Genomic DNA, 22,487 nt, shown 5'->3' with positions numbered 1-22,487 from the left:
AATATTTCTAGTCAGGGAAAAAAAAAGAAAATTTTAAACTGCTTTGCTGCTCCAACTTAAATTCTAAAATGATGCTTTTCTATCCCGGATCCTTTTCAGTATAGTTATGGTACTTCATGTTTATTTTTCACAAATTTTAACTAAGTAGATGACAAAATAAATAGGGAAACTGATCTATTTTGCATTTCTTCCATCTGAGTTGCTAAAGCAGCAGAACTTATTAAAATACACTCACCTTTCAGCTAAACTAGCCACAGCCAGAAGGGCACCCAACAGAACGTTAGTATCTCGGGCACTGAGTAAATTTACTAATGTCTGAAAAATGAAGTAAAATAAGGTTTAATTATGTAAGTACTACAAGCTTCTTGAACAGTATGTTTCCTTCTAAAGATCATAGAGGCTTAACCTCAAAATTTGTTAAACATTCACAATCCCCAGTTCTTAAGGGGCAGGCATCCACCCCCTCTTCAGACGAGCTCCTTGTAAGCATTACTTGCCCAGGACAGGAAGCAAAGGGACCACGATACATGGCCCTCTACTTCCAAGTGCCCATGCTGTCTGCTCTCTGTCTTCTGGTAGCGACCAGTCACTGAGCACTCATTCTGAGTTGGGCATTGGCATTGTGGCAGGCACTTTCCAAATTATGAAAGTACTTTTTCAACAAAATGTTGAAGACTGTCATTTTTTCCCAAACTAAGCAAGATATGCTAACACTACCAGACAATCCATTTGCCTCTCAAATTTCTGAGTAACATCACTGAGTTGGGAGTCGTCTATATCTTATCAGTCACCTTCTCGGGATTCCCATTACTACAAATTTACATATTTTCCCTCTAAATTTTTAGAACTCAGGGTCCCCCAAAGCACACACCCAAACATACTTCAGACCAGAGCTGTATAACAGCTCAGACCTGTTATTCAGACCTGTATAACAACTACTAGGCTGATTTTGGGTTTCTATTATGTGGGTTTTTCCCCTTTATGATCTTATGCATTTTCTATGGAGCTATTATTATCTTTGTTTCTCAGATCCCTTCCTCTTTTTCTTTTCTCACTTTTTGCTTTCTGTCTTCTAACATAATATTTCTCAAAATGCAGTCACTGATATATCATTTCACAATTTTTGTCATGTCCACCCTTAACACCTTAATGCTACTCAAAAATGTTCTTCAAATTCTAAGTGATATCAGTGAAATATATAGCTATTGAAATAAAAAATGTTGACCTGTATTATCACTAAGAATCACCCCCCCCATACAATGAGCAGCATGTGTTAACACATTTTAGGCAACTTTGCTCTAATATATGCTGGAAAGTGGCTTCCTGGGATATAAAAACTCAACAAATTATTGAAACCTGGCTCTAGGCAGCTACCAGCTAAATAGTTTTGCTGTAAATATAAATGTAGTCTGTTTTGATTAAACCTGCATTCATTCATCTTGAAATATGTATTTGACCCATAGGCTTATAATACTAAACCATCTTATTATGAAGTTAAACCATATGAAATTGACCTACACACCAGGGTAATTTCACATGGTTCAAACTAATATAACCTCATGTGTCAAATGGAATGTATTTATATGTATACATACATATATATGTATTTATTTATTTGTAAACACACACCTAGGGTCAGTTTATATATAGTCAAGGTTTTACAAGCAACATTTAAATTAAGCAATAAACTTAGTTGATTAAGCAATAAAGAATTAAATGACATAGAACAAAGAAAAAAGTTTCAGAAAACCTTTATTTGCTGTTTCTATATTTACTCCTTAGGCAGGTTAGCAGAGATTGGCAATTTTAGGCTAGGTTAGCAGGCTTGAGAATTATAATTACACATGGCTTGACCACAAGGGCTCTGGACTCTAGCATGTGAACCACCACCATATGAAGCTGAAGCAGGAACTCCTTCTGGGACCACTCACCTTGTGGGCTCTGCTTGTGGTGACCCATTCTCTTTGGTCTTTGACAGCAGCAAGTTTTTGAAAAATATCTATAAAGGAATGGAATATCTCAATGAGGGATTTGAAGCTTAAAGGGGGTCAGTGCTCATAGAGCCTCAGGTCTCAAGTACTGATGGGCAAGCAAAGGAAGGACAAATGGGAACACAGGCCACACAAAAAGGACAATGGAGGGAGGAGGGACAGGGTTGATTTTTTTTACTTCAAGAATCACGTTTCAAGCTCAACTAGTATTTATTATATATTACTATTATAATAATAAAATTTGGAGATAGCAAGAAAATTAAACCTTCCCTTCCACTTAAAGTTGAATGAGTTCCTTAATATCATTACAAGTTCATAGTGAAACCTATTCTTCAAAGATAGTCCCCATAAAGATTTCATGTGATGGACTTAGCAAGGTTCCTCAGTGGAGGGGAACGGCTGGCCTCACAGAATCTTCCTGGTCCCTGAGGCTCACCACAGATTCCTCTCTCCCTGGAATTGAGAATTAAGGTCCTGTCCTGTGCATACAAAGAAAGTGGGCTCACTCTCACGAGAGCAGGAGTGTGCACTCATCAAATCCAGGGAGCACGGAAAGTGGGCTGGGAAGAGCTTCCAAAAAGAGAAGCTTTGTAAGTGGGTATTGTTATTACCCCAATCTTATAGATGAAAAATGAATAGTCTCTGACATTTTAATAGAAATCGAAGGAGGCAAAAAATATTTTTACCAAAATTTGTTTTTATGGAAGGAAATCTCTCTTGCACTAAATAAACTAAGCTTGTGCTCAATGAAAATCTTTTAAAACATGAAATCGGGTTTTTCAAGGTAAGAACTGTGATTTAAAAATCTCCCCTCTGGGTACATTTTGCCACTGAGCATAACAGCTGGCAGGGACTCTCAAGCTCATAGCTGTGTGGGGACCCCCGTGAGTATTCAAAGCGTCCCCCCTTCCCTGCTGCAAATGCTATGCCCGGAAGGCCAGCTGCGTCCCGGGACCGCGCTTACACGTCATGTTGACCAGCTTGTCCACGCTGTGCTGCGCCTCCCCGAAGCCGAGGTACCCGTGGGCCACGATCTCCATGTACTGCGGCGGGGGTAGGGGGAGACCGACAGGCGAATCAGAGGGGAGGACGCTCAAGCACACAGCAGGTGAGGGGAAAGGTTGTGCACTTCTGAAAATGAGCTGTAGGTGGCACAACAGGCTCACCAAACAATACTTGGTGCCCCTGGGCCTGCTTCACTCAAGGGCAGAAGGGAGTGGGTTTCTGGGTTCTTGGCTTCTGTGGAACACCCCAAAGTGGAGGGAGGGACCTGGAAAGATTGTTTAAACTCTCAAAAGTCCCAAGATGACTCCTAACTGGATAAATTTGTGTTGCAATTTAGCCTCCAAATAAAAGATACAAGTAAGATGCAATAATATAGTACATAGAATTTTAATTCTTCAATGTAACTTTTCAGCAGAATTTTAATAACACACTGCATATATTTTATCGACCTTATGTTTTATAACATCCTAAATTATATCTAACCAGCATACAAGCAGATAGCAATAATCAGAATGAAATGTATGGGGTAGTCTAATAATCCCTCACTGTGGATGACTGATTGTAATAAGTTCAGAGAAACACACATAAATTTCTGACATTTTAATGAAAGTAAAATGGATAAAAAGATCCTTTACAATATAATTTTATTAAAGATTATTTCATTAAATGAGCTAAACCTCTAGCCAATTAAAAATTTTCTTAAAAATAAAAACAAGATATGTTTTATCAATTTCCCAATAAAAAAATAATAAAATAGATTTAATATTAAATTGTCATTAAAATTAATCATCCATTAATAACTCAGGATGAGTTTGTAGGGCCACGGGTTTATTATGAAAATTATTCTTTCCATACATGGTATAGATTTCAGGAGAATGGGCTGTTTCAACTGTTTCCATGCCTGGAAATTTTGTTTGATTGTATTAGTAAGCCCAAACATTGGACTGTCTCAGCATATATATTCACCTCCTTACTTTGCCTCAGTAGTTACCAAAGCAGAAAAATAAATGAAGTCAAGATCATTCCTCACATTGTCATTTATTTTTAATATTTTAGTGAGCACAGCAATTCTTTTTTGTGTGGAAAAGTTATGAACATCTTCATAACCAATATTTTCTCCCACCATTTGGTGTGTGCAATGCTGAAGCCTGGGGCCTGCCAGACAACACCTATTTATTTTCTTTACTAACTAAAGACAGGTGACCTTTTATATTGATAGAACTTTCTAGTTTCAACAGGCTGGGTAAAGTGAGCCCAATTAGCCAAGAGAAAATGTCACGAGTCCCTCCCTGCTCTGTGTGTATCCTGCCTCATGCTCACACTCACAACCCTGCCTGCTCCTCTCCTTGGCATGCAGCTAAGGTAAGAAAGACATCTTCTGTCACACACCTGTGTAATCTCTGCCTAAAAGAGAAAGGCAAAACCAGCCACCACAAAAGGAATCTTACCTGAGCTAGGTTTTCAATCCCACCCAAGCTATGGAGTATTTCCTGATAAAATAAAAACAACAGAACACACATGAAAGATGAGAGTGGTGGGGGGAATGTATTTTACATGCAATCTATTTATTAAGTTATGAGTTTTAATTATTCTTTGAAGACCCACATTCTAACATAAATATGGAAAACTTTAATGTTTTCCAGTCATACTATATTTAAGATAAGTTATTAATAAATATGAATGAAAGTTGGGTTGAGATTAAGAGAATGTAAGTATGCTCAGAACTGCAGCCTGACTCCTAATTATTTTTACTTCCTCTCATGTCATCATAAAATGTTAGAGCTGGAAAAAGCTGTTAGATATCATTCCCTTCAACATCCTCATATTACAGAGTAGGAAAACTAAGACCCAGAATGGTAAACCATTTGCCTAAGTGACAGACCCTGGATAAGAATCCAGCATCACTGAATCCCAGGACCTTCCTCTAGGCCTCTGCCTAGTGTGGCCCATGGACCAGCAGCAAAAACACCATCTGGAGCTGATTAGAAATGCAGAATCTCCTACTCCCCCCAGACCTGCTGAATGACACTATGAATTTCAACAAGATCCCTGGGAAATTCACACGCCCAATAAAATCTGAGCAGCATTGCTCTAGTAGACTAGACGACAGGGCTTCTCCTTAAAATGATGTGGCTTATCCTAAACTAATGTAAGGATAATCATTGCAAAATGTCCTCGGATATAGGTCTTTAAAATCAATTCCCAATAACAAGGCACTGCATGAAACTTCTGAAAAGTGCTTATTAAGAGAGAGAGTGCTGGGAGGCTGGAGTTGTGAAAGGAACTGGTTTCGAGCTCTCCTAACAGTTGATGCTCTCAGGTTACCCACACTGACATTTATCTTGGGGTTAATGGGTTTCAGGTGGCCCTAACCTGTGTAACTCTGTATTGACACCTCTCTCCTCACTTTCTATGCACACAAGGAAGTTATTTGAAATACAAACATTAGCCAACATTCCAACTCTGGAAAGTTCAGGGCAATGAGTACGTGACTGTGAGGGCGCGATCTCGTTCTACCCGGAAGCTGAGTGGGCAGCTGAGGAAAGGCTCAGGGGCTCAAGGCCTCCTGGGTCAAGGTTTCCTTATTCTGTGTGAAGGGAATTTGGAAGCGACATACCCTTGTTTAAATTAAGAATAAAGGTACATTTATAATGCTATTAAAAATGGTTCTATGACCACCTATTAATTTGAATTCCCATGATTGCTATTCACTTTAGAAGACCTATAATTAAAGAACGTAAGAATATTGTATACATTATCGCTAATTATGGTGGAAATTTTATACATATAAAAATAACATTTTAAAACCACTTATATATTTTTTTAACATCTTTATTGGAGTATAATTGCTTTACAATGGTGTGTTAGTTTCTGCTTTATAACAAAGTGAATCAGTTATACATATATATATACATATTTTCCCATATCTCTTCCCTCTTGCATCTCCCTCCCTCCCACCAACCCTATCCCACCCCTCCAGGCGGTCACAAAGCACCGAGCTGATCTCCCTGTGCTATGCGGCTGCTTCCCACTAGCTATCTATTTTGCGTTTGGTAGTGTATATGTGTCCATGCCACTCTCTCACTTTGTCACAGCTTACCCTTCCCCCTCCCCATATCCTCAAGTCCATTCTCTAGTAGGTCTGTGTCTTTATTCCTGTCTTACCCCTAGGTTCTTCATGACTTTTTTTTTTCTTAGATTCCATATATATGTGTTAACATATGGTATTTGTTTCTCACTTACTTCACTCTGTATGACAGACTCTAGGTCCATCCACCTCACTACAAATATCTCAATATCGTTTTTTTTTTTTTTTTTTTTTTTTTTTTACGGTGTGCGGGCCTCCCACTGTTGTGGCCTCTCCCGTTGCGGAGCACAGGCTCCAGATGTGCAGGCTCAGCGTCCATGGCGCATGGGCCAAGCCGCTCCGCGGCATGTGGGATCTTCCCGGACCGGGGCACGAACCCATGTCCCCTGCATCGGCAGGCGGACTCTCAACCACTGCGCCACCAGGGAAGCCCTCAATATCGTTTTAAACAACCCAATCCAAACATGGGCAGGAGACCTAAATAGACATTTCTCTAAAGAAGGTATACAGATTGCCAACAAACACATGAAAGAATGCTCAACATCATTAATCATTAGAGAAATGCAAATCAAAACTACAATGAGATATCACCTCACACCGGTCAGAATGGCCATCATCAAAAAATCCACAAACAATAAATGCTGAAGACGGTGTGGAGAAAAGGGAACCCTCTTACACTGTTGGTGGGAATGTAAAGTGATACAGCCACTATGGAGAACAGTATGGAGGTTCCTTAAAAAACTAAAAATAGAACTACCATATGACCCAGCAATCCCACTACTGGGCATATACCCTGAGAAAACCATAATTCAAAAAGAGTCATGTACCAAAATGTTCATTGCAGCTCTATTTACAATAGCCAGGACATGGAAGCAACCTAAGTGTCCATCAAAAGATGAATGGATAAAGAAGATGTGGCACATATATACAATGGAAAATTACTCAGCCATAAAAAGACACATATTTTTTCAGCAAATATTTTTTTTTTCATTCCTGTTAGGTAAGATCCCTGGGTTAGGCTCTGAAGGGGACACAAATATATAGATGACAGAGGCTGACTTCACTGAGCTGCAAGCAAGCATAAGGCAGATGTACAAATAACTGGAATTGAAGATAGAATTGGTAAGTGTTATAAGAAAGTTATACATGAGGTGCTGTGATGTTGCAGAGGAGGGACATATAATAGCCTGCTGAGAGGACTAAGGAAAACTTTGTAAGGGTGGTAGCCTCTGAATGGGCTTAGAAGGATGGATAGATGTGCTGAGAAGACATGGGGGAGAGGAGGAAATAAAGGGGATTCCAAGCAAAGAGAACAAAGAGGCTCAAAGGTGCATAGAAGTTGCGTAGAAAGAACATCAAGATGTTCTATTACTGTGAAAAGCACCTCCCTAACACCATGAAGGGAATTTTTGGGAATAATGTTAGAAAAATAGGGTGAGATAAACTGGACATGTCCATTCAGACGTGGACATGAGCCTGAATTTGAACTTTGCCATTCGGGCCTGATGAAAAGGTGCGAACAAGGGCCAATCAGAATCAGCCGTGAGCACATCGTCGCTCTAGTCTTAGAATGAACTGGAGAGGCAGGGGCATGGAGGGAAGCCCTGTGGGTTGCAAGAAGGGAGTGGACAGGTGGGCTGTCTTGGCAGTGGTGTGACCAACTGGGCGTGAAAGGGCCGAGGGCAGGAAGGGAGTGCAGGAGGCATCTCTGTCTGCGAGCCAGGGTGACTGGGGGCAAGGACACGATGAACCCGGGAAGGGGAGAATAGGCTGGGTAGACAAGGAGACTGAGTCTGGACATGCTGAGTTGCTGGTGGTGTATCCAAGTGACAAAAGAACAACAGCCCGGGGAAAAATGAGGCCAGGGCAGAAGACTGAAATCTGGCATCGCTGACATAAAGGAAATTTAAATTTGAAGCTTGGGAGGGAGAAGACACCAGGGAGAGAATAATGGTTAAATGATTGGTCATGGTCATCTTTAAATGTTTACCTTGACAAAAATATATCTATCCAACAATCAATGTTAACAATATGGAACTAAGCCCATGTTTCCCAAACTCTCTCCTGGGAATAATCATTTTATTCTGTGCAGTGGGTGGTACTAGGTATTCTTAAAAAAAAAAATTTCATGATCAAATGGTAGGTTAAACAGAATGTAACAAATTATCTTATCGTAGACTAAAACTCCTCAGTAAAATTAAAAACTCCTCCGAGCTTTAATATGCTGCCGTGCACTGTAAGTCTCTAGTGGGAGAACCCGTGTGCAGCTTTCCTACATATCACCGGGCAGAGCACATTTCTTTTCACAGAATACTGACCAAGTCCTGTGGAGCACCGTGAGAGAAGCGCTGCTATAAAGTACAATAAGGGGAAAATGCACTCAAGCAGTTACGCTCCATTTGTTAAACAAACACTTTCCCCGAGGCCCCGACAGAGACTGGAGCGCTGCGGGGACACGCCTGCTCTGACCTGCCAGCGTCTATGGGAGAGAAGACCACGAGGCACGCACACCCCTGGGCTCAGCATTCCTGGTTACTGATCTGAAAAGCAAACAGGACTGAGTGCCCTTCCCCACCTCAGCCCTCCTCCCCGGCATGGGCTGGAGGCTCATGGGACTGGGCTCTGGACTTCTGAAACTAATGGCCTGGAGAAAGTCCCCATCAATCTGAACTTCAGTTCAATGAGCCACATGTGAACAAATGTCCTTGCTCTACCCATTCCCAGAATTTTTCTCTTTTTAAAAAATTGATACAATAACATAATACTGATAAAAACTATATAGAACAATGGAGCACCCTGCAACACCAATCTGGCTGTTGTCAGTCCAGCACAATGTCACTGCGGCCCAGAGCATTGGGGCCCTTAGACACGCTCCCCTGGGCCTCTCGGCCAGCAGAGCAGTGAGCTCTGAGTGCTGCGCCCTGACCCACCACCCATGCCTCTGCTGTCAGGGTTCCACACCTCTCATCCCTCCGTCTCAGTTGAAGGCCCCCCTATGCCCTGGCCTTTACTTATCTTTCCAGGTGTATTAGTAACTACTCTTCTAAAAGTCTCGTAGGGGGTGAGGAAAAGTTTCCTGCCTTGGAGTCTGGAGGAAAGGTGGTGCCATTAACAGAATCAGGAGCTGATTCTGCAGGTTGGAGGAGAGGGGGGACGAAGAGGACCCTGTGCAGTTACTGAGGGTCCTGTGCATATCAGGCTCTCTAACTCTTTGGCATCTGTATGCCTTTACACACTTAGAAATTACTGAGAATCCCAAAGAGCTTCTGTTTATGTGGGTTCTATCTATTTATATATATCATATTAGACATTAAAAGTGAGGAATTTTTAAAACACAAGAGTACACAAGCATATGTTCCGTCATTACACATCCTGTAGCCTTTACAAAGCTCCACTGCACACTTGTAAGAGAGTGAGAGTGAAAAGGCAAATAACACTGTAGCATCACTTTTAAGATAGTTTTGACCTTGTGGGACCCCTGGAAGAGTTTCAGGGACCGATGACGGTCCCCAGATCACACTTGAGAATCACTGTGCTACTGTGTCATCAGGATCGCTGCCCAACATATACCTGGAAATTTGGGACTTAAATGAATGGAAAAGTCTGAGGCTGGAGATATGTGCTTGTGAGCAAAGAACAACAACAACAAAATGATAGTTGAAGCCAAGAGCTTGGAAGACAGGGGAGAAGATGACAAAGAAAATAACTTTGGGGAAGGTTAACATTTAGAAAGGCAGAATTTAAAAAAGGAGCAGGTAAATAATACAGAAAAAAGAAAAAGAAAAAATGATGAGTAAGAGCTAGATCTCAGGATCAGTGAAGGCAAACAGAAAATGTGGCAAAGGGTATGGGTTGCTAAAGAAAGGCTTGGGGTGCAAGGGCAGCGGGGAGAAGGCCACACAGCTCCACTCTCCTTTTATTGTTGTAGCTGATGTAAATGTAGCTTAGGGGCTTTTAAGAATTTTTCTTAGGACTTCCCTGGTGGCGCAGTGGTTAAGAATCCGCCTGCCAATGCAGGGGACATGGGTTCAAGCCCTGGTCTGGGAAGATCCCACATGCCATGTAGCAACTAAGCCCATGCGTCACAACTACTGAGCCTGCGCTCTAGAGCCCGCGAGCCACAAATACTGAGCCCACGTGCCACAACTACTGAAGTCCGCACACCTAGAGCCCTTGCTCCGCAATAAGAGAAGCCACTGCAATGAGAAGCCTGAGCATGGCAACAAAGAGTAGCCCCCGGTCACCGCAACTAGAGAAAGCCCGTGAGCAGCAACAAAGACCCAACACGGCCATAAATAAATAAATAAATAAATAAATTTAAAAAAAAAAGAATTTTCCCTTTATCCTTGATAAGCAATGTGTTATGACAGCTTACTGTAAGGAGTCCAGGTGGACTTTTACCTTTATCCTGCTTGGGACTCCAACTACACTTGAAATCTCCAAACATATGTCGCCCTTTAATTATGGAAAACTAAGAAATTTATCTTTAAAAATGGCTTCTCTTTCATCCCTTCCACTCTTTTCTTGCTGGAACCTCCATTAAGCATATATTGGAGCCTCTGGGTCAAGAAATGACGACTGGATCATGGCCCACCATGATCTTCTTAAATGACTTCCAGAGAGAACCTTGTACATAATATTCAATGAAAATTTCTACAACACATCAGTTGTAAAAGAAAGGGAGTGAGTTCAAGACCTATAGTCTGACCTTTCAATGAATGCAGTGATGAAGGTGAGATGAAGGCTTAAGGGGATAGCAGGTCAAGAAAAGGGCATTTTATGATAAAAGAAAACAGAAAGGGAGCCACTGACACTGTAACAAAGAAAACAGATGGAAGGCTGAACCTTGGCAAGGAGGAGGGTTTTCTTCAGAAATAAGAAGGGACGCAAAGGTGCATGATAATCCGAATATTTCAAGCAACAAAGAAAATATGAACACTCCTACTGGGATGGCTTCAGTTTCGCCTATAAAACAGGTAATGCTGTAATCTGATAAGAATGACAGGGGTAGGAGGGGTCTGGGTATGAGAAGTGGAGATGGTCTGGAACAGCCACTGTGGATCCTGCAGTACTGACTCACCAAGAGAGGAAGGGAAGGCCTCGAGAGGGCAGAGGCGTGCTGACATTTGTTGGCACAAGTTGTAGTAAACCCCAGCATTACTACGTGACTTCAGCCAAAAATTCTTGGCAACTCAAGATGTTAAACAACTGCTCCTCTTTGTGGACAGAGTGCCAGGAGGAGAGATTCAGGGAGCACCCCCTTCTATGGAAAGACTGGAAATCAATGGGAGGTTTGGCTTCATACGTGTTTTGGTCATAAAATCCCATAAGCAAAGAGGTCATGGGATTCTTCCCTTTAGAGGGCAATCCAGTCAACCTTGTTCCAGCCCATCAAGAACTAGATTAAGAAAGGCAATACTTTATTTTTATTTTGCGGTACGCAGGCCTCTCACTGTTGTGACCTCTCCCGTTGCAGAGCACAGGCTCTGGACGCGCAGGCTCAGCGGCCATGGCTCACGGGCCCAGCCGCTCCGCGGCATGTGGGATCTTCCCGGACCGGGGCACAAACCTGTGTCCCCTGCATCGGCAGGCAGACTCTCAACCACTGCGCCACCAGGGAAGCCCAAGAAAGGCAATACTTTAGATGAAGATCAGCAGAGTATGACACAAGGGCCATCAATTCTCTGAGCAAACATGTCAAAGGCAAATATTTTGCTAACTTCTATAAGTCAAAAAACTAGACCTTCTGCTAAAAATCCACCCTCTTCCATGAATAGTTATATTAATATTATATACACAGTGTTCTTACCCAAGCTGAGGACTGTGGGGTGTACAGGGGGCTATTAATAATGACTTGTGGACAAGGAGCTCATGGGGGTGACCCAGGCAAAGTGAAGCACATGGCCCACCCTCACCATGCGTGACCCACACAGCTTTTCTCACAGGAGAAAAGGAAAATTCCCAGAAAACTGTGAGCAACCAGGACAGAAAGCCATTTGAAGTATGTAAGATATTCAAATGACTGTGGTTGGCTAAACTAGAACAGCACAAAGACAGCTTAGAATACGGAATGAGGAAGGGAGTGACTCTTCTAAAGAAAAGATTGACGCCATCATGAATCCCAGGAGACTCAAATCAGAGCAGGCTCTGTAGCTGGCTAGTACCAGAACGCTTTTTTTTTTTAAATGCCAAGTTTGGAAAAGATGGTTATTGGGGTAATGAAATTATTATTATTCTGACTCAAATAATAATTCATCAATAAAACTGAATCCAAAATAAAAGAGCTTCAGAGTGGTCTGAGCATCCCCATAGCTTATCAGGACAGGGCATAAAAGGAGATACTTCTTAGGAAAAAAAACAATCTGTGAAAATGACTGAAGCATGTATGAATAATAAGGATAGTAAGAATGCTCTTTAGATATTTAACACTGGCAAGAAGAAACAGTAATGGTTCATAAGCAATTTGGAGGCTTCTCCAAATTGGTTGGGCAGTGGTTCTGCCTGTGTTCTCAAACTGTGGTCCTCTGACCAGCAGCATCAGCATCACCTGGGAAAGGTTGTTAGAAATGCAGATTTCCAGGCCCTCCCCAAACTTACTGAATGAGAAACTGTGGGGGTGGGTGCCAGCAATCTTTAAGTCTTCCAAGTGTTCCTGATGCACAGAAAGTTTAGGAACTTCTGCTTTATAAAAGCAGCTATCTTAGCAGCTGAGACTAGACAGAACAACTTTCACAATCCAGGTGAAGTGTTAGGTAAGCCTTTCTTTAGAGCCTCACTGCTAAAGCACTAAGTTCTTGCTAATCAAAATGTGGGCCATGAACCAGTGGCCTCAGCAGAATCGTGGGTCTCAGGGTACAACTACAGAATCCACATCCGCATTTACAAGATCCCCAGGTGATTCCTCTGCACTTTAAAGTTTAAGAGGCACTAAACTACGGCCGCACATTTAACTAACTAGTGAGAGGAGGTGAGATTCCTGCCTGCAGGCACCTCCTCTGAGACAAGTGGGAGGCCCCTTGCTCACCTCTAACTCAGGGTCTGAGGCTGGACTCTGGGACAAGCATGGCTCTGGAGCAGCTACCAAAGCTGCAGGCCCTGCCTTTCCCACTCACTGCCCCTGGAGCCCCCTGAGGAAGCCCCCACTTGTCGCTGCTGACTTTGACCTACTGAGCTGCTTGGCATAAGCATGCTCGAAGGTGTGGCCAAGTGTACACCTCTCCAAACTGACTATCGTTTAAAATGCCAGGAGATAATGCAAGCATAGACCCGAAGTTCAATCCACTTCATCCCATGTGTAATAGAGTAGAAATTTACAGGTGTTTTTGTCCCCATTAAATCACTTCTCTCCTATCATTTTAAATAGCAGGTGAGATACTTCCCAAATTTGGAAACTACTGAGTTGTGAGAGAGGAAAAAAAAAAGTTACCATGCTCTGCTTCAAAGAAAAGCCCACCAGGTTTTTTTTCATCTTCAAACAATTAAAAAATATTTTTATTTTTTGCAACCAACCTGATAATGTGGATCCCTCATTAGAAGTCTCAGACAAATTAATACTCTCAGAAAATGAAGAGATGGGGCTCGATCAACCCACTCTCTGAAAGAAGAAAACAAGAGAGAACATGTTTGTTCATGTTTAAAGGCCAACGTGACAGTTTATGAACAATGCAAGAAGAATAAAAAACGTCTAAAGGAAGAGCATTAGTTTATCTCAAACAGTCTGCAATAGGGACTGTTATTTGATTCTTGAACACTTGACACATTTTAATGCAAAACACATAGAAACTGTCATTGTCACTACAAAGTAGAGGTCCCCAAAATTATTTGGTTCACAGGGACCTTACTGACTCACGGCAGCCCCTGACCAAAAGAAATAGCTAAAGGGTTCAACTTTAAAAGACTTGATACCCTGATAACTTAGTATCCATTTGAAAAAATAATACACAGACACTAAAAACAAAGTCTTTTTATTTTATTCTTAATCACATTTACTTACTGATGGGGTGTGTGCACCTATGGACACTAAACAACTTCTCCAGCCTTGGAATCAGATCTAACACCATTACCTCCATTCCCTCTTCCACCTGACTTTCCCAGGGCACTTGCTTTTTGTCACAGTAACCACTGAAAACCCAGCTACAGAAAAGTAAGCCATCATCTAAGGGAAGGCAGTACAATCTAATGTGGAAACTGTAACTACCTGAGTAGTTTGCACTGTGTCTGACAGATGTTGTGTATCATTGCTGTTTTCCTTGAAATTTAAAAATATCCCACAACACCCCTGGGGGTTCTCTGCAGCTCCCAGGGCACTTCAGCGCTCCCTGTGGGAAACATTGTGATGAAGTATTTTCTTACACCTTAGATCAGTCTTCCTGGAAGCAGACTCTTCCATGAAGATTGGTGTGCGTGTGAGTGATTGAGGACATGCTCTCGGGGAGTCCACCTGGAGTGGAGAGCAGGGGTGAGGAGTGGGGAAGCCAAGTGGGCAAGGGCCCTTCTGTGCCAGCCTCACCTCCAAGGACCCCCCACCCCCACGGAGGCAAGCACCCTGGTTTTCCTGCTCCCAAAACGGCTGTCACAGTGTGTGTGGAGGGTGCTGCAGCAGGGACTAGGGAGCAAGTTCTCAGGCACTGCTGCTCTCCGGGCCTGCGGGCAAAGTGGACTCAAAACTCCAGAGCGGGGTGCCAGGGCCCAGCCGCTCACATGGACGCTGCCACCCAGTCCTCGACTGAAGCCCGAGTCACAGGGGCCACCAGCACGGCTGGGGCTCACTGCAGGCACGGCTCGCTCAGTGGGTTCCAGCTCGAGGGAGCAGAGTGGTCGGCGCAGCACCCCCGTCACTCTGGGGTGGGGTCATCGGCACACCCAGCACCCGTCCCAGCTGCTGTGCCTCCGTGAGCAGCTTCTACTTCACTGCTCAGCTTCTCTGTGCCAGTTAGAGTTAGTAGTAAAAAAAAATGCAAACTGGGAAAAATTTTCAGGCTGCTCCAGTGTTGCCACTCAGGCTGCAGAGCGTGAACACTGCGAAGGGCCTTTCATGGCACTATGTAAGGATGCTTCTGCCCAAGAACCTGTAGGAACAGAGCCCAGGCTGAGGCCGGGACCCACGGCTTCCTGAGTCTCAGCTGACAGCACGTCTGAAACCGAATTCATGCCCCGCCGCCCCCCCCCCCCCCCCGCCACAAACACGCCTCACCCCTCCAGGCCTCCAGTTGATCAGACCGAAACCCTGGGTGTTTTCTCACCTCCTCTACTTCCCTCACATCTTTCATCTAATCCCTCAGCACATCCTGTCTGCTCTACCTTTAAAATATCTCCCCATTCCCACCACTTTGAGGTAGGAGGTAGATGGGCCCCTGGGCTGAGCCACTGGAGTTCGTCAAGCAGAATAAATTGGAGCTTTGTTTTCCCTGGACACTCCAAGGACAGAGCTAGTGACAGGAGCTGAGCTCTGAGGGGGAGTAAAGAGATAAAACGACCACATCTATCACTACTGAAGTCAAGGAAACCTCCCTGACTGCACATGCACAGGAAGGCTCCTTTGGGGTCAAAAAGGGGCGACATCATCCCATAACAGGTGCTGTCAAACCTCCGTTAGCCTCTGCACTGGAATCCATCTTGGCAAAAAGATGTGCACACATATCGGGCAGGGCAGTAGGACAGGTCAGGTGTGGGGAAAGAAGCGAGATAACTGGCCAGGGCAGAAGGAAGACCCAGAAGAACCGCCCCATATAAATGATTTAATCGCCTCTTTATTGCACTCCTCATTCAGGAGGATGCCCACACCCTTTCCCTCCAGGTGTGTACTCCTGTTTTGCTTCTGTCTAAATACACTGTTTCTCTATGTGTTCTCCACATGTTGTGCTGTGTCTCTAATAATAAACTTTGTACCTGTTTTTGCCTCCTTGATTCATTCTTGCTTTCAAACAGGGGCAAGAGCCAGGGGAACTTTGCTTCTAGCCTCCAGCCCCTGCTGGACTAGCAGCTAGGATTCCTGGTTTTCATCCAGGCTACGCAGCTCCAATTCCTAGGCAGGGAAATAGGATCCTGCTTCAAGACCACTCACCGCTGTCTCTCCGAGATCAACTTCTCACTCCCTCGTCTTCTATGACCCTGGTTCAAGCCACCATCACCTTTTGCTTGAACCATTGCAAAAGCCTCCCATCTGGCTTTCTTGCTTCCATCTTTGTCCCCAACTTCAATCTTCACACATCTGCCAAGGAGACAAACACCCTCCCCTGCCCTCCTCCAACAGTTCTCCTCTTACTCAGTCCTCACGGCCCCTGAGGCCCTACAGGACCCAGCCTCCCCACTGCCTCTCAGACCTCATTCCCCCCCGTTCTCCACTGCCCCCACCCATGCTCTCTCAGACACACTGACCCTCTCATAACATGGCTGGGCTGGGCTTGGAACCTGTGCCTTTGGTGCTTCCCATGAAGCAGACTTCTGTGACTTTTTAACACTGGAACCTCCCATACAACTATATAGATGTCCTCCGACATGACATGAGGCCAGTCACATGCAGTTGTTCTAACCAAAGTGTATGTCAAGGTGCAGAAGCCACCAACACAGCACAGCCTGGACTCCTGAGGTGAGGAAGGGGGTCTGAGCACTGCCGAGCACTGGACCTGCCTGCATCACCTGTGGAAGTTAGTCCCTGCCAGGTGACACGTCTTACACTGCCCTCCAAACTAGTCCAACAGTGGCACTGGGTGCAAATGTTAACAAAAACCTAAAACAAAATGTGTCTGCTATTTCATACATAGCCAAGAAAAACAGAGAAAGATAATGGAAGCTACTTTGGACTAGAATCCACATAGTTTCTCCCACCCTCTCGCACCTCCACAGCTGAGCTGGTTGTACATCCAGCAAAGTTAGGATACTTTAAAGATCTGCCCCTCAGTCAAGTGAAGCATTTACTTGAGCTGCAGTCCCAAGCCAACCCTTGCATGGCTTGTCCAATATTGATCCTTGACATTTGGTGGGAAATTCAGTTTTGACTCTTCCACAATCCTGAGAAATTCAACTCTGTCCCAAACCTGCCCATCTCAGACCTGAGTGCACGAGACACACCCTCCTAGAAGGCAAGCCAAACATCTGTGGTTCCTGCCACTGGAGGTTTCACCCCCAGCCCAGCCCCCTTACACTCCGCCCCAAGCCACTCACTGTTTCTTCCATCTACTAACTTAGCTCATGGGAAGGAAGTTGGAAATATGTTTTTCCCGTAGCCTTATATTCCCAAGGATGTTTGACTGCTTCTTATAAATTAGAGCCCCCAGCAGAGGCCTGGCTCTACAAATAGAGGTTGAGCAAGATGTCCCAAGAACATCACTGGCTGGGAGTCACTCCTCCTGCCATCACCAAGGCTCCTGGCAAGAGCTGCCTGCCACAGCCACCAGCAACATCACAGCCCTCCTATAGCCAGGGCACCACAACAGTGACACCTCTGCTATGGAGGCAAAGTTCAGTTTCTTCTGAAAATAAAGGCAGGACTCAACCCATCTAAGGCCTGCAGCCAGGCAGAATTATCCAAGGCCACAGTGGGAAGCTGCACTATATTTCATCCTAAGTTCCTTGTACTGGGAAAAATAATGCAAATTTGAAGTACCTTTTGAATTTAAAACAGTCACCTCTGGGAACACTTGTAAGGATGTGGTTATTCTGAGGCTCCTATTAGAGAGAGAATACCTTTAATCTCATAAGTAGAGGGATGGCGCATGACTAGTTTCCCTTCCAGGTGCTGGGGTCATCTAAAGATAGAGTGTAGCCTGCAGTGCAGTGCAGACACTACATCCCAAAGATCTAACAGGAATAATGATCCAGTTGCAACAGCTGCTGGTAACCTCCCGAGGTTTAATGCTGGCTGTTCTTCATTATTTAAGAGGAGAAGCCATGGGACATACTGAGAGATGACTCACACTACAAATATGTGTGTACTGAAATTTTTCCTCTTAAGAATATACAATCTTCATGAGGAAAGTCCATGGCCTTTCAAATGTTTTTTCACATTAAATATGAAAAGGTTTTTTTGTTCTGTTTCTTCTCACCTCTAAAAAAAAAAAAAAGAAAAGAAAAGGAATTCCAGAATGGTTTTTGTTTTGTTTTTACCATAAAAGGAGTGCAAACAAATGAAGAGTTCCAGAAAAGTCTCAAAGTTCTGTTCCAAGCAAATGGCATTTTTTTGTTCTACAATTTAGAACTGTGGCCCAAAGCTATTAATATTTCTATGTGATTCTGGCCTATTGTAAATGTAAATAGAATTCCTGGTGTCTGGGTCCTGCAGGGCCTCCCCTCTGAGCGCTGACCTCTGAGGAGCAGTTGTTCCCTCCATGGCTTCCAGCCCTCAACCTCCCCCCTCACCCAAGGACATGGCTCACTGACTGGAGCTCTGCTGTTCATGGGGAATGGCATGTTCTGTAAGGTGATATAGAGCTCTGTTTGCCAAGAGTCGGGGGACTAGGAAACGCACTGAGTCTAGTGTAAGCAGAGGATTACAGAGAATAATAATGACAGACTCTAAAGATGGCTGCCTTTGTTTGACTGAGGAGGAGCCAGGTGACTTGTCCAAGAGTGCGCATAGGTAGCAGAGCTGGGCCCTGACTCCCAGGCCAGGGCTCCCGCATCCCCCACCTCCACCCGGCACAGAAAGGGGCTCTTAGATACATCTACTGCGGGGGCAGGCATGTTCTGCACAGTGGTGAGGGGTCTCCTGAGGTAGCTCTGAAAACCTTGTCTGTTGGCAAAGACAGTGTTTCCCTGGAGGCTGTGTTCCAATAGAGTAGCTGCACAGCAGCAGATTCATGACCAGGCAAATATTTATCCCCTCTTGTGACTGAACTTTTGCCACTGCTTTCACAGGACTATTACCACATGGCAGTATGACCAGGCCCCACGGCCTTTGTCCACGACCACCTGCCACATCGCTTTCGGCATCAGATGCCATTTTCTGCTATCAGTATAAAAAAAGAGAAGGAAAAATGGTACCACCAGAGACATAGCATTTGAAAAGAGAAAGGGTAGTTGGGGTTTCACCTTCCCATTCAGTCGAAGAAACCAGTATGCGATGTGAGAGTCACAAAGCTGCAGGACTGAGCACTGAGAGTCACACGGTCTGGGGTAAACTCCATCCAGGGGCTGATGCAAATGCCAGAGGTCACAACCTCAGCTGGCTCTCACCCAGAAAAAGCAGCATCTTCAGAGGAGGTGTTATTTAGATTGCCCTTTTCATTAACGCACAAAACAACCACCACCAAAAAACTACCACCTTTCACTAAAAATTTAAAAGTGGAGAAATTCAAACCTGTTTCAGTATAAATATTACCTCAAATTCATATGACAGAGCCCTATTTTTTTGGATAGTTGTAAAAGCAAAATTCACATCAAAATAGACATGTAAAACTTAAAAGGAATAAGAAAACGTGAAGAAATGAATTATAAATGAGTATTCAAGGAATATTTACTGACTTGTTCCACTATTCTTAATGGGTAGTGTCATCCATTAAACCTGTCCCAGAAGAGACACCCAGTCAGAGGTCCATCCAATTCATCATGTTGGTCCCAAAAGTCAGACAGATATTGAGTAGAAAGGACTGTTCTAGCTGTTTCTTCTCCATGGCTGGTGAAAGTTTCAGAGATTGAATGCTTTCAGATATTTGCTGATCACCTCCTGGGAGCCAGGCACTGTTACATGCCCAGGACTATAGCCTGGACAAAACCATGCCCTTGTGTTCACAGAGGTTACCATTTAGAGAAAGAAGACCAATAACACACACAAACAAACAAAACTGCACATTAGGTGGTGACCAGAGAAAAACAACCCTAAAGTTAAGGGTTTAGGGAGTCCTGAGAATGCTATTTTAGGAGAGTCAGAGAAGGGTTTTCTGATACGGTTAGCATCTGAGTGAACTGAGGAGTGAGTCAAGGTCAGAACAGCAGAAGAGTTAAGTATCTAGCTCCTGAGCAGGAGTGCACTAGTTTGCGCAAGGAAGCCCTTGGGGGCTGGAACAAACTGAGCAAAGACAGCGTAATGGGAGCTGAAGTTACAGAGGTGGTAGGAGCCAGTTCTGTAGGTCTTTTGTAGAATAGGAATAGGGATTTTGGACTTTTTATTCTGGAGAGTCACGGGAAGGCTTTAAGTAGAGGACTGACATTATGTGACAGAAATTCTGAAAAGACCCTTTTGGATGTGCTGTTAGGAACACCATACCATAGGGAGTCAAGGGTCAAAGCCAGGAGCCCAGTTAGCCCACTGCAATGGTCCAAGCAAGAGACAGTGGCAGCTAGGACTAGGTTAATAGCTGGGAAAGACTAAAGTTGAGAGGAAGGCAAGTTGAGTAAGAAAAATCAAAAGTCCCATTTTTGGCATGTTAGCTTTGAGATGCCCAAAGAAGTCCACCAATCAATACATGAAAGAAAAGACTAATTTATAGCAGGAGAGAGCTGTACTTTAGTCTCTCAAAGCAAAGCTGATAGAGGAGTTCAGGAACGGGTGGACTTTCATAAGTGGGGGTTTTGGGGGACTGATTGATTTTAGCCATGGAAAGGGGATTCCTGGAATGTGTTCCAGCTTACTCCCTGGCTCTCAGAAGCTCATGTACTGATGGGAAGCTGTCACTTACTGATTTGGTCAGGTTTAAAACAGGTTCTGGTGCTTATGTATGGCCAACAAGCAGTCATTTCCTGGGAAGGTGGGAACATTTTAATTTCATACCTGTTAGACATCCAAGTGAATGAGTTTCACAAGAAGCAATAGTGGAAAAGAGAACATAATTACTCAAGTGACACTTTTCTGTGGGGCAAACCTGAAAACCAATTTTAAACATATTGGGTTGGCCAAAAGGTTTGTTCAGTTTTTTCCGTAAGATGGCTCTAGTAGCATTTAGTTTTCTTCAACTTCATTCGAAACAATTTTGTTAGATTGTATGTGACAGTTGTCATATCAGCATGCATTTGAAAAAAGACATCAAAATTGGTGAATTTTTGTGTAGCCATTTTAATATTGAAGATGGAAGAAAAAAAGCAACATTTTCGGCATATTATGCTTTATTATTTCAAGAAAGGTAAAAACACAACTGAAACGCAAAAGAAGATTTGTGCAGTGTATACAGAAGGTGCTGTGACTGATCGGACGTGTCAAAAGTGGTTTGCGAAGTTTCGTGCTGCCGATTTGTTGTTGGACGATGCTCCACGGCTGAGTAGACCAGTTGAAGTTGATAGCAATCAAATTGAGATATTAAATGAGAACAATCAACATTTTACCACATGGGAGATACTCAAAATATCCAAATTAAGTGTTGAAAATCATTTGCACCAGCTTGGTTATGTTCATCACTTTGATGTTTGGGTTCCCCATAAGTTAAGCAAAAAAAACCTTCTTGACTGTATTTCCACATGCGATTCCCTACTTAGAAGTAATGAAAAAAATTCCGTTTTTTAAACAAATTGTGATGGGTGATGAAAAGTGGATACTGTACAATAATGTGGAATGGAAGAGATCGTGGGGCAAGCAAAATGAACCACCACCAACCACACCAAAGGCTGGTCTTCATCCAAAGAAAGTGATGTTGTGTGTATGATGGGATTGGAAGGGAGTCCTCTATTATGAGCTCCTTCCAGAAAACCAATCAATCAATTCCAACAAGTACTGCTCCCAATTGAAAGCAGTCAATTGAAAGCAGCACTCAATGAAAAGCATCCAGAATTAGTCAACAGAAAATGCACAATCTTCCATCAGGATAACGCAAGGCCACATATTTCTTTGATGACCTGGCAAAAACTGTTACAGCTTGGCTGGGAAGTTCTGATTCAACCGCCATATTCACAGGACATTGCACCTACAGATTTCCATTTATTTTAGTCTTTACAAAATTCTGTTAATGGAAAAAAATTTCAATTCCCTGGAAGGCTGTAAAAGGCACTTGGAACAGTTCTTTGTTCAAAAAGATAAAAAGTTTTGGGAAGATGGAATTATGAAGTTGCCTGAAAACTGGCCAGTGGAACAAAAGCGTGAATACATTGTTCAATAAAGTTCTTGGTGAAAATGAAAAATGTGTCTTTTATTTTTTCTTAAAAACCAAAGGCACTTTTTGGCAAACCCAATACTTTGGCTAATAAAGAACCAGAGAATCCGCAAGGCAGAGGAGAACACAGTACTAGTCAAGGTTGTGCCTCAGCCCCTCAGCTACTGGATCTCTCAAATGAGGTGGAATGGATTTTGTCTTCAGGGTCCATTCCAGCTGTAATTGGATGACGCTTTTGTGTGTGCATATATACATACAGTGTGCGTGTATACGCAATTTAAGTTTGGGATAAACTCTAAATAACATTTTAGGAGAAATTAACATGTAAGAGCTAGGTATTTCCTCCAAGTTAGGAATCAGCTTGAGGCCTACAAGCTTATTTTCTTC

General features: G+C 43.4%; 1 protein-coding gene across 1 annotated transcript in view; it reads right to left on the bottom strand.

Moving 5' to 3' along the window:
• NEK10 (NIMA related kinase 10) overlaps positions 1-22,487 on the bottom strand; it is a gene marked incomplete at its 3' end in the record, with an annotated part of 310,503 nt that overhangs the window by 265,083 nt on the left and 22,933 nt on the right. Inside the window, exons 6-10 of the mRNA XM_082847516.1 lie at positions 13,594-13,678; positions 4,445-4,486; positions 2,956-3,034; positions 1,932-1,999; positions 236-315 (exon numbers count right to left, since the gene is read on the bottom strand). Of these exons, the coding sequence (XP_082703642.1) occupies positions 236-315; positions 1,932-1,999; positions 2,956-3,034; positions 4,445-4,486; positions 13,594-13,678 (354 nt within the window). The remainder of the gene's footprint in view (positions 1-235; positions 316-1,931; positions 2,000-2,955; positions 3,035-4,444; positions 4,487-13,593; positions 13,679-22,487) is intronic.

The sequence above is a fragment of the Leucopleurus acutus genome (assembly GCF_964270905.1).
Source record: "Leucopleurus acutus genome assembly, chromosome: 10".
Lineage (NCBI taxonomy): Eukaryota > Metazoa > Chordata > Mammalia > Artiodactyla > Delphinidae > Leucopleurus > Leucopleurus acutus.
Note: the sequence above shows the minus strand (reverse complement) of the source record. Positions and strands in the feature narration are given on the sequence as shown.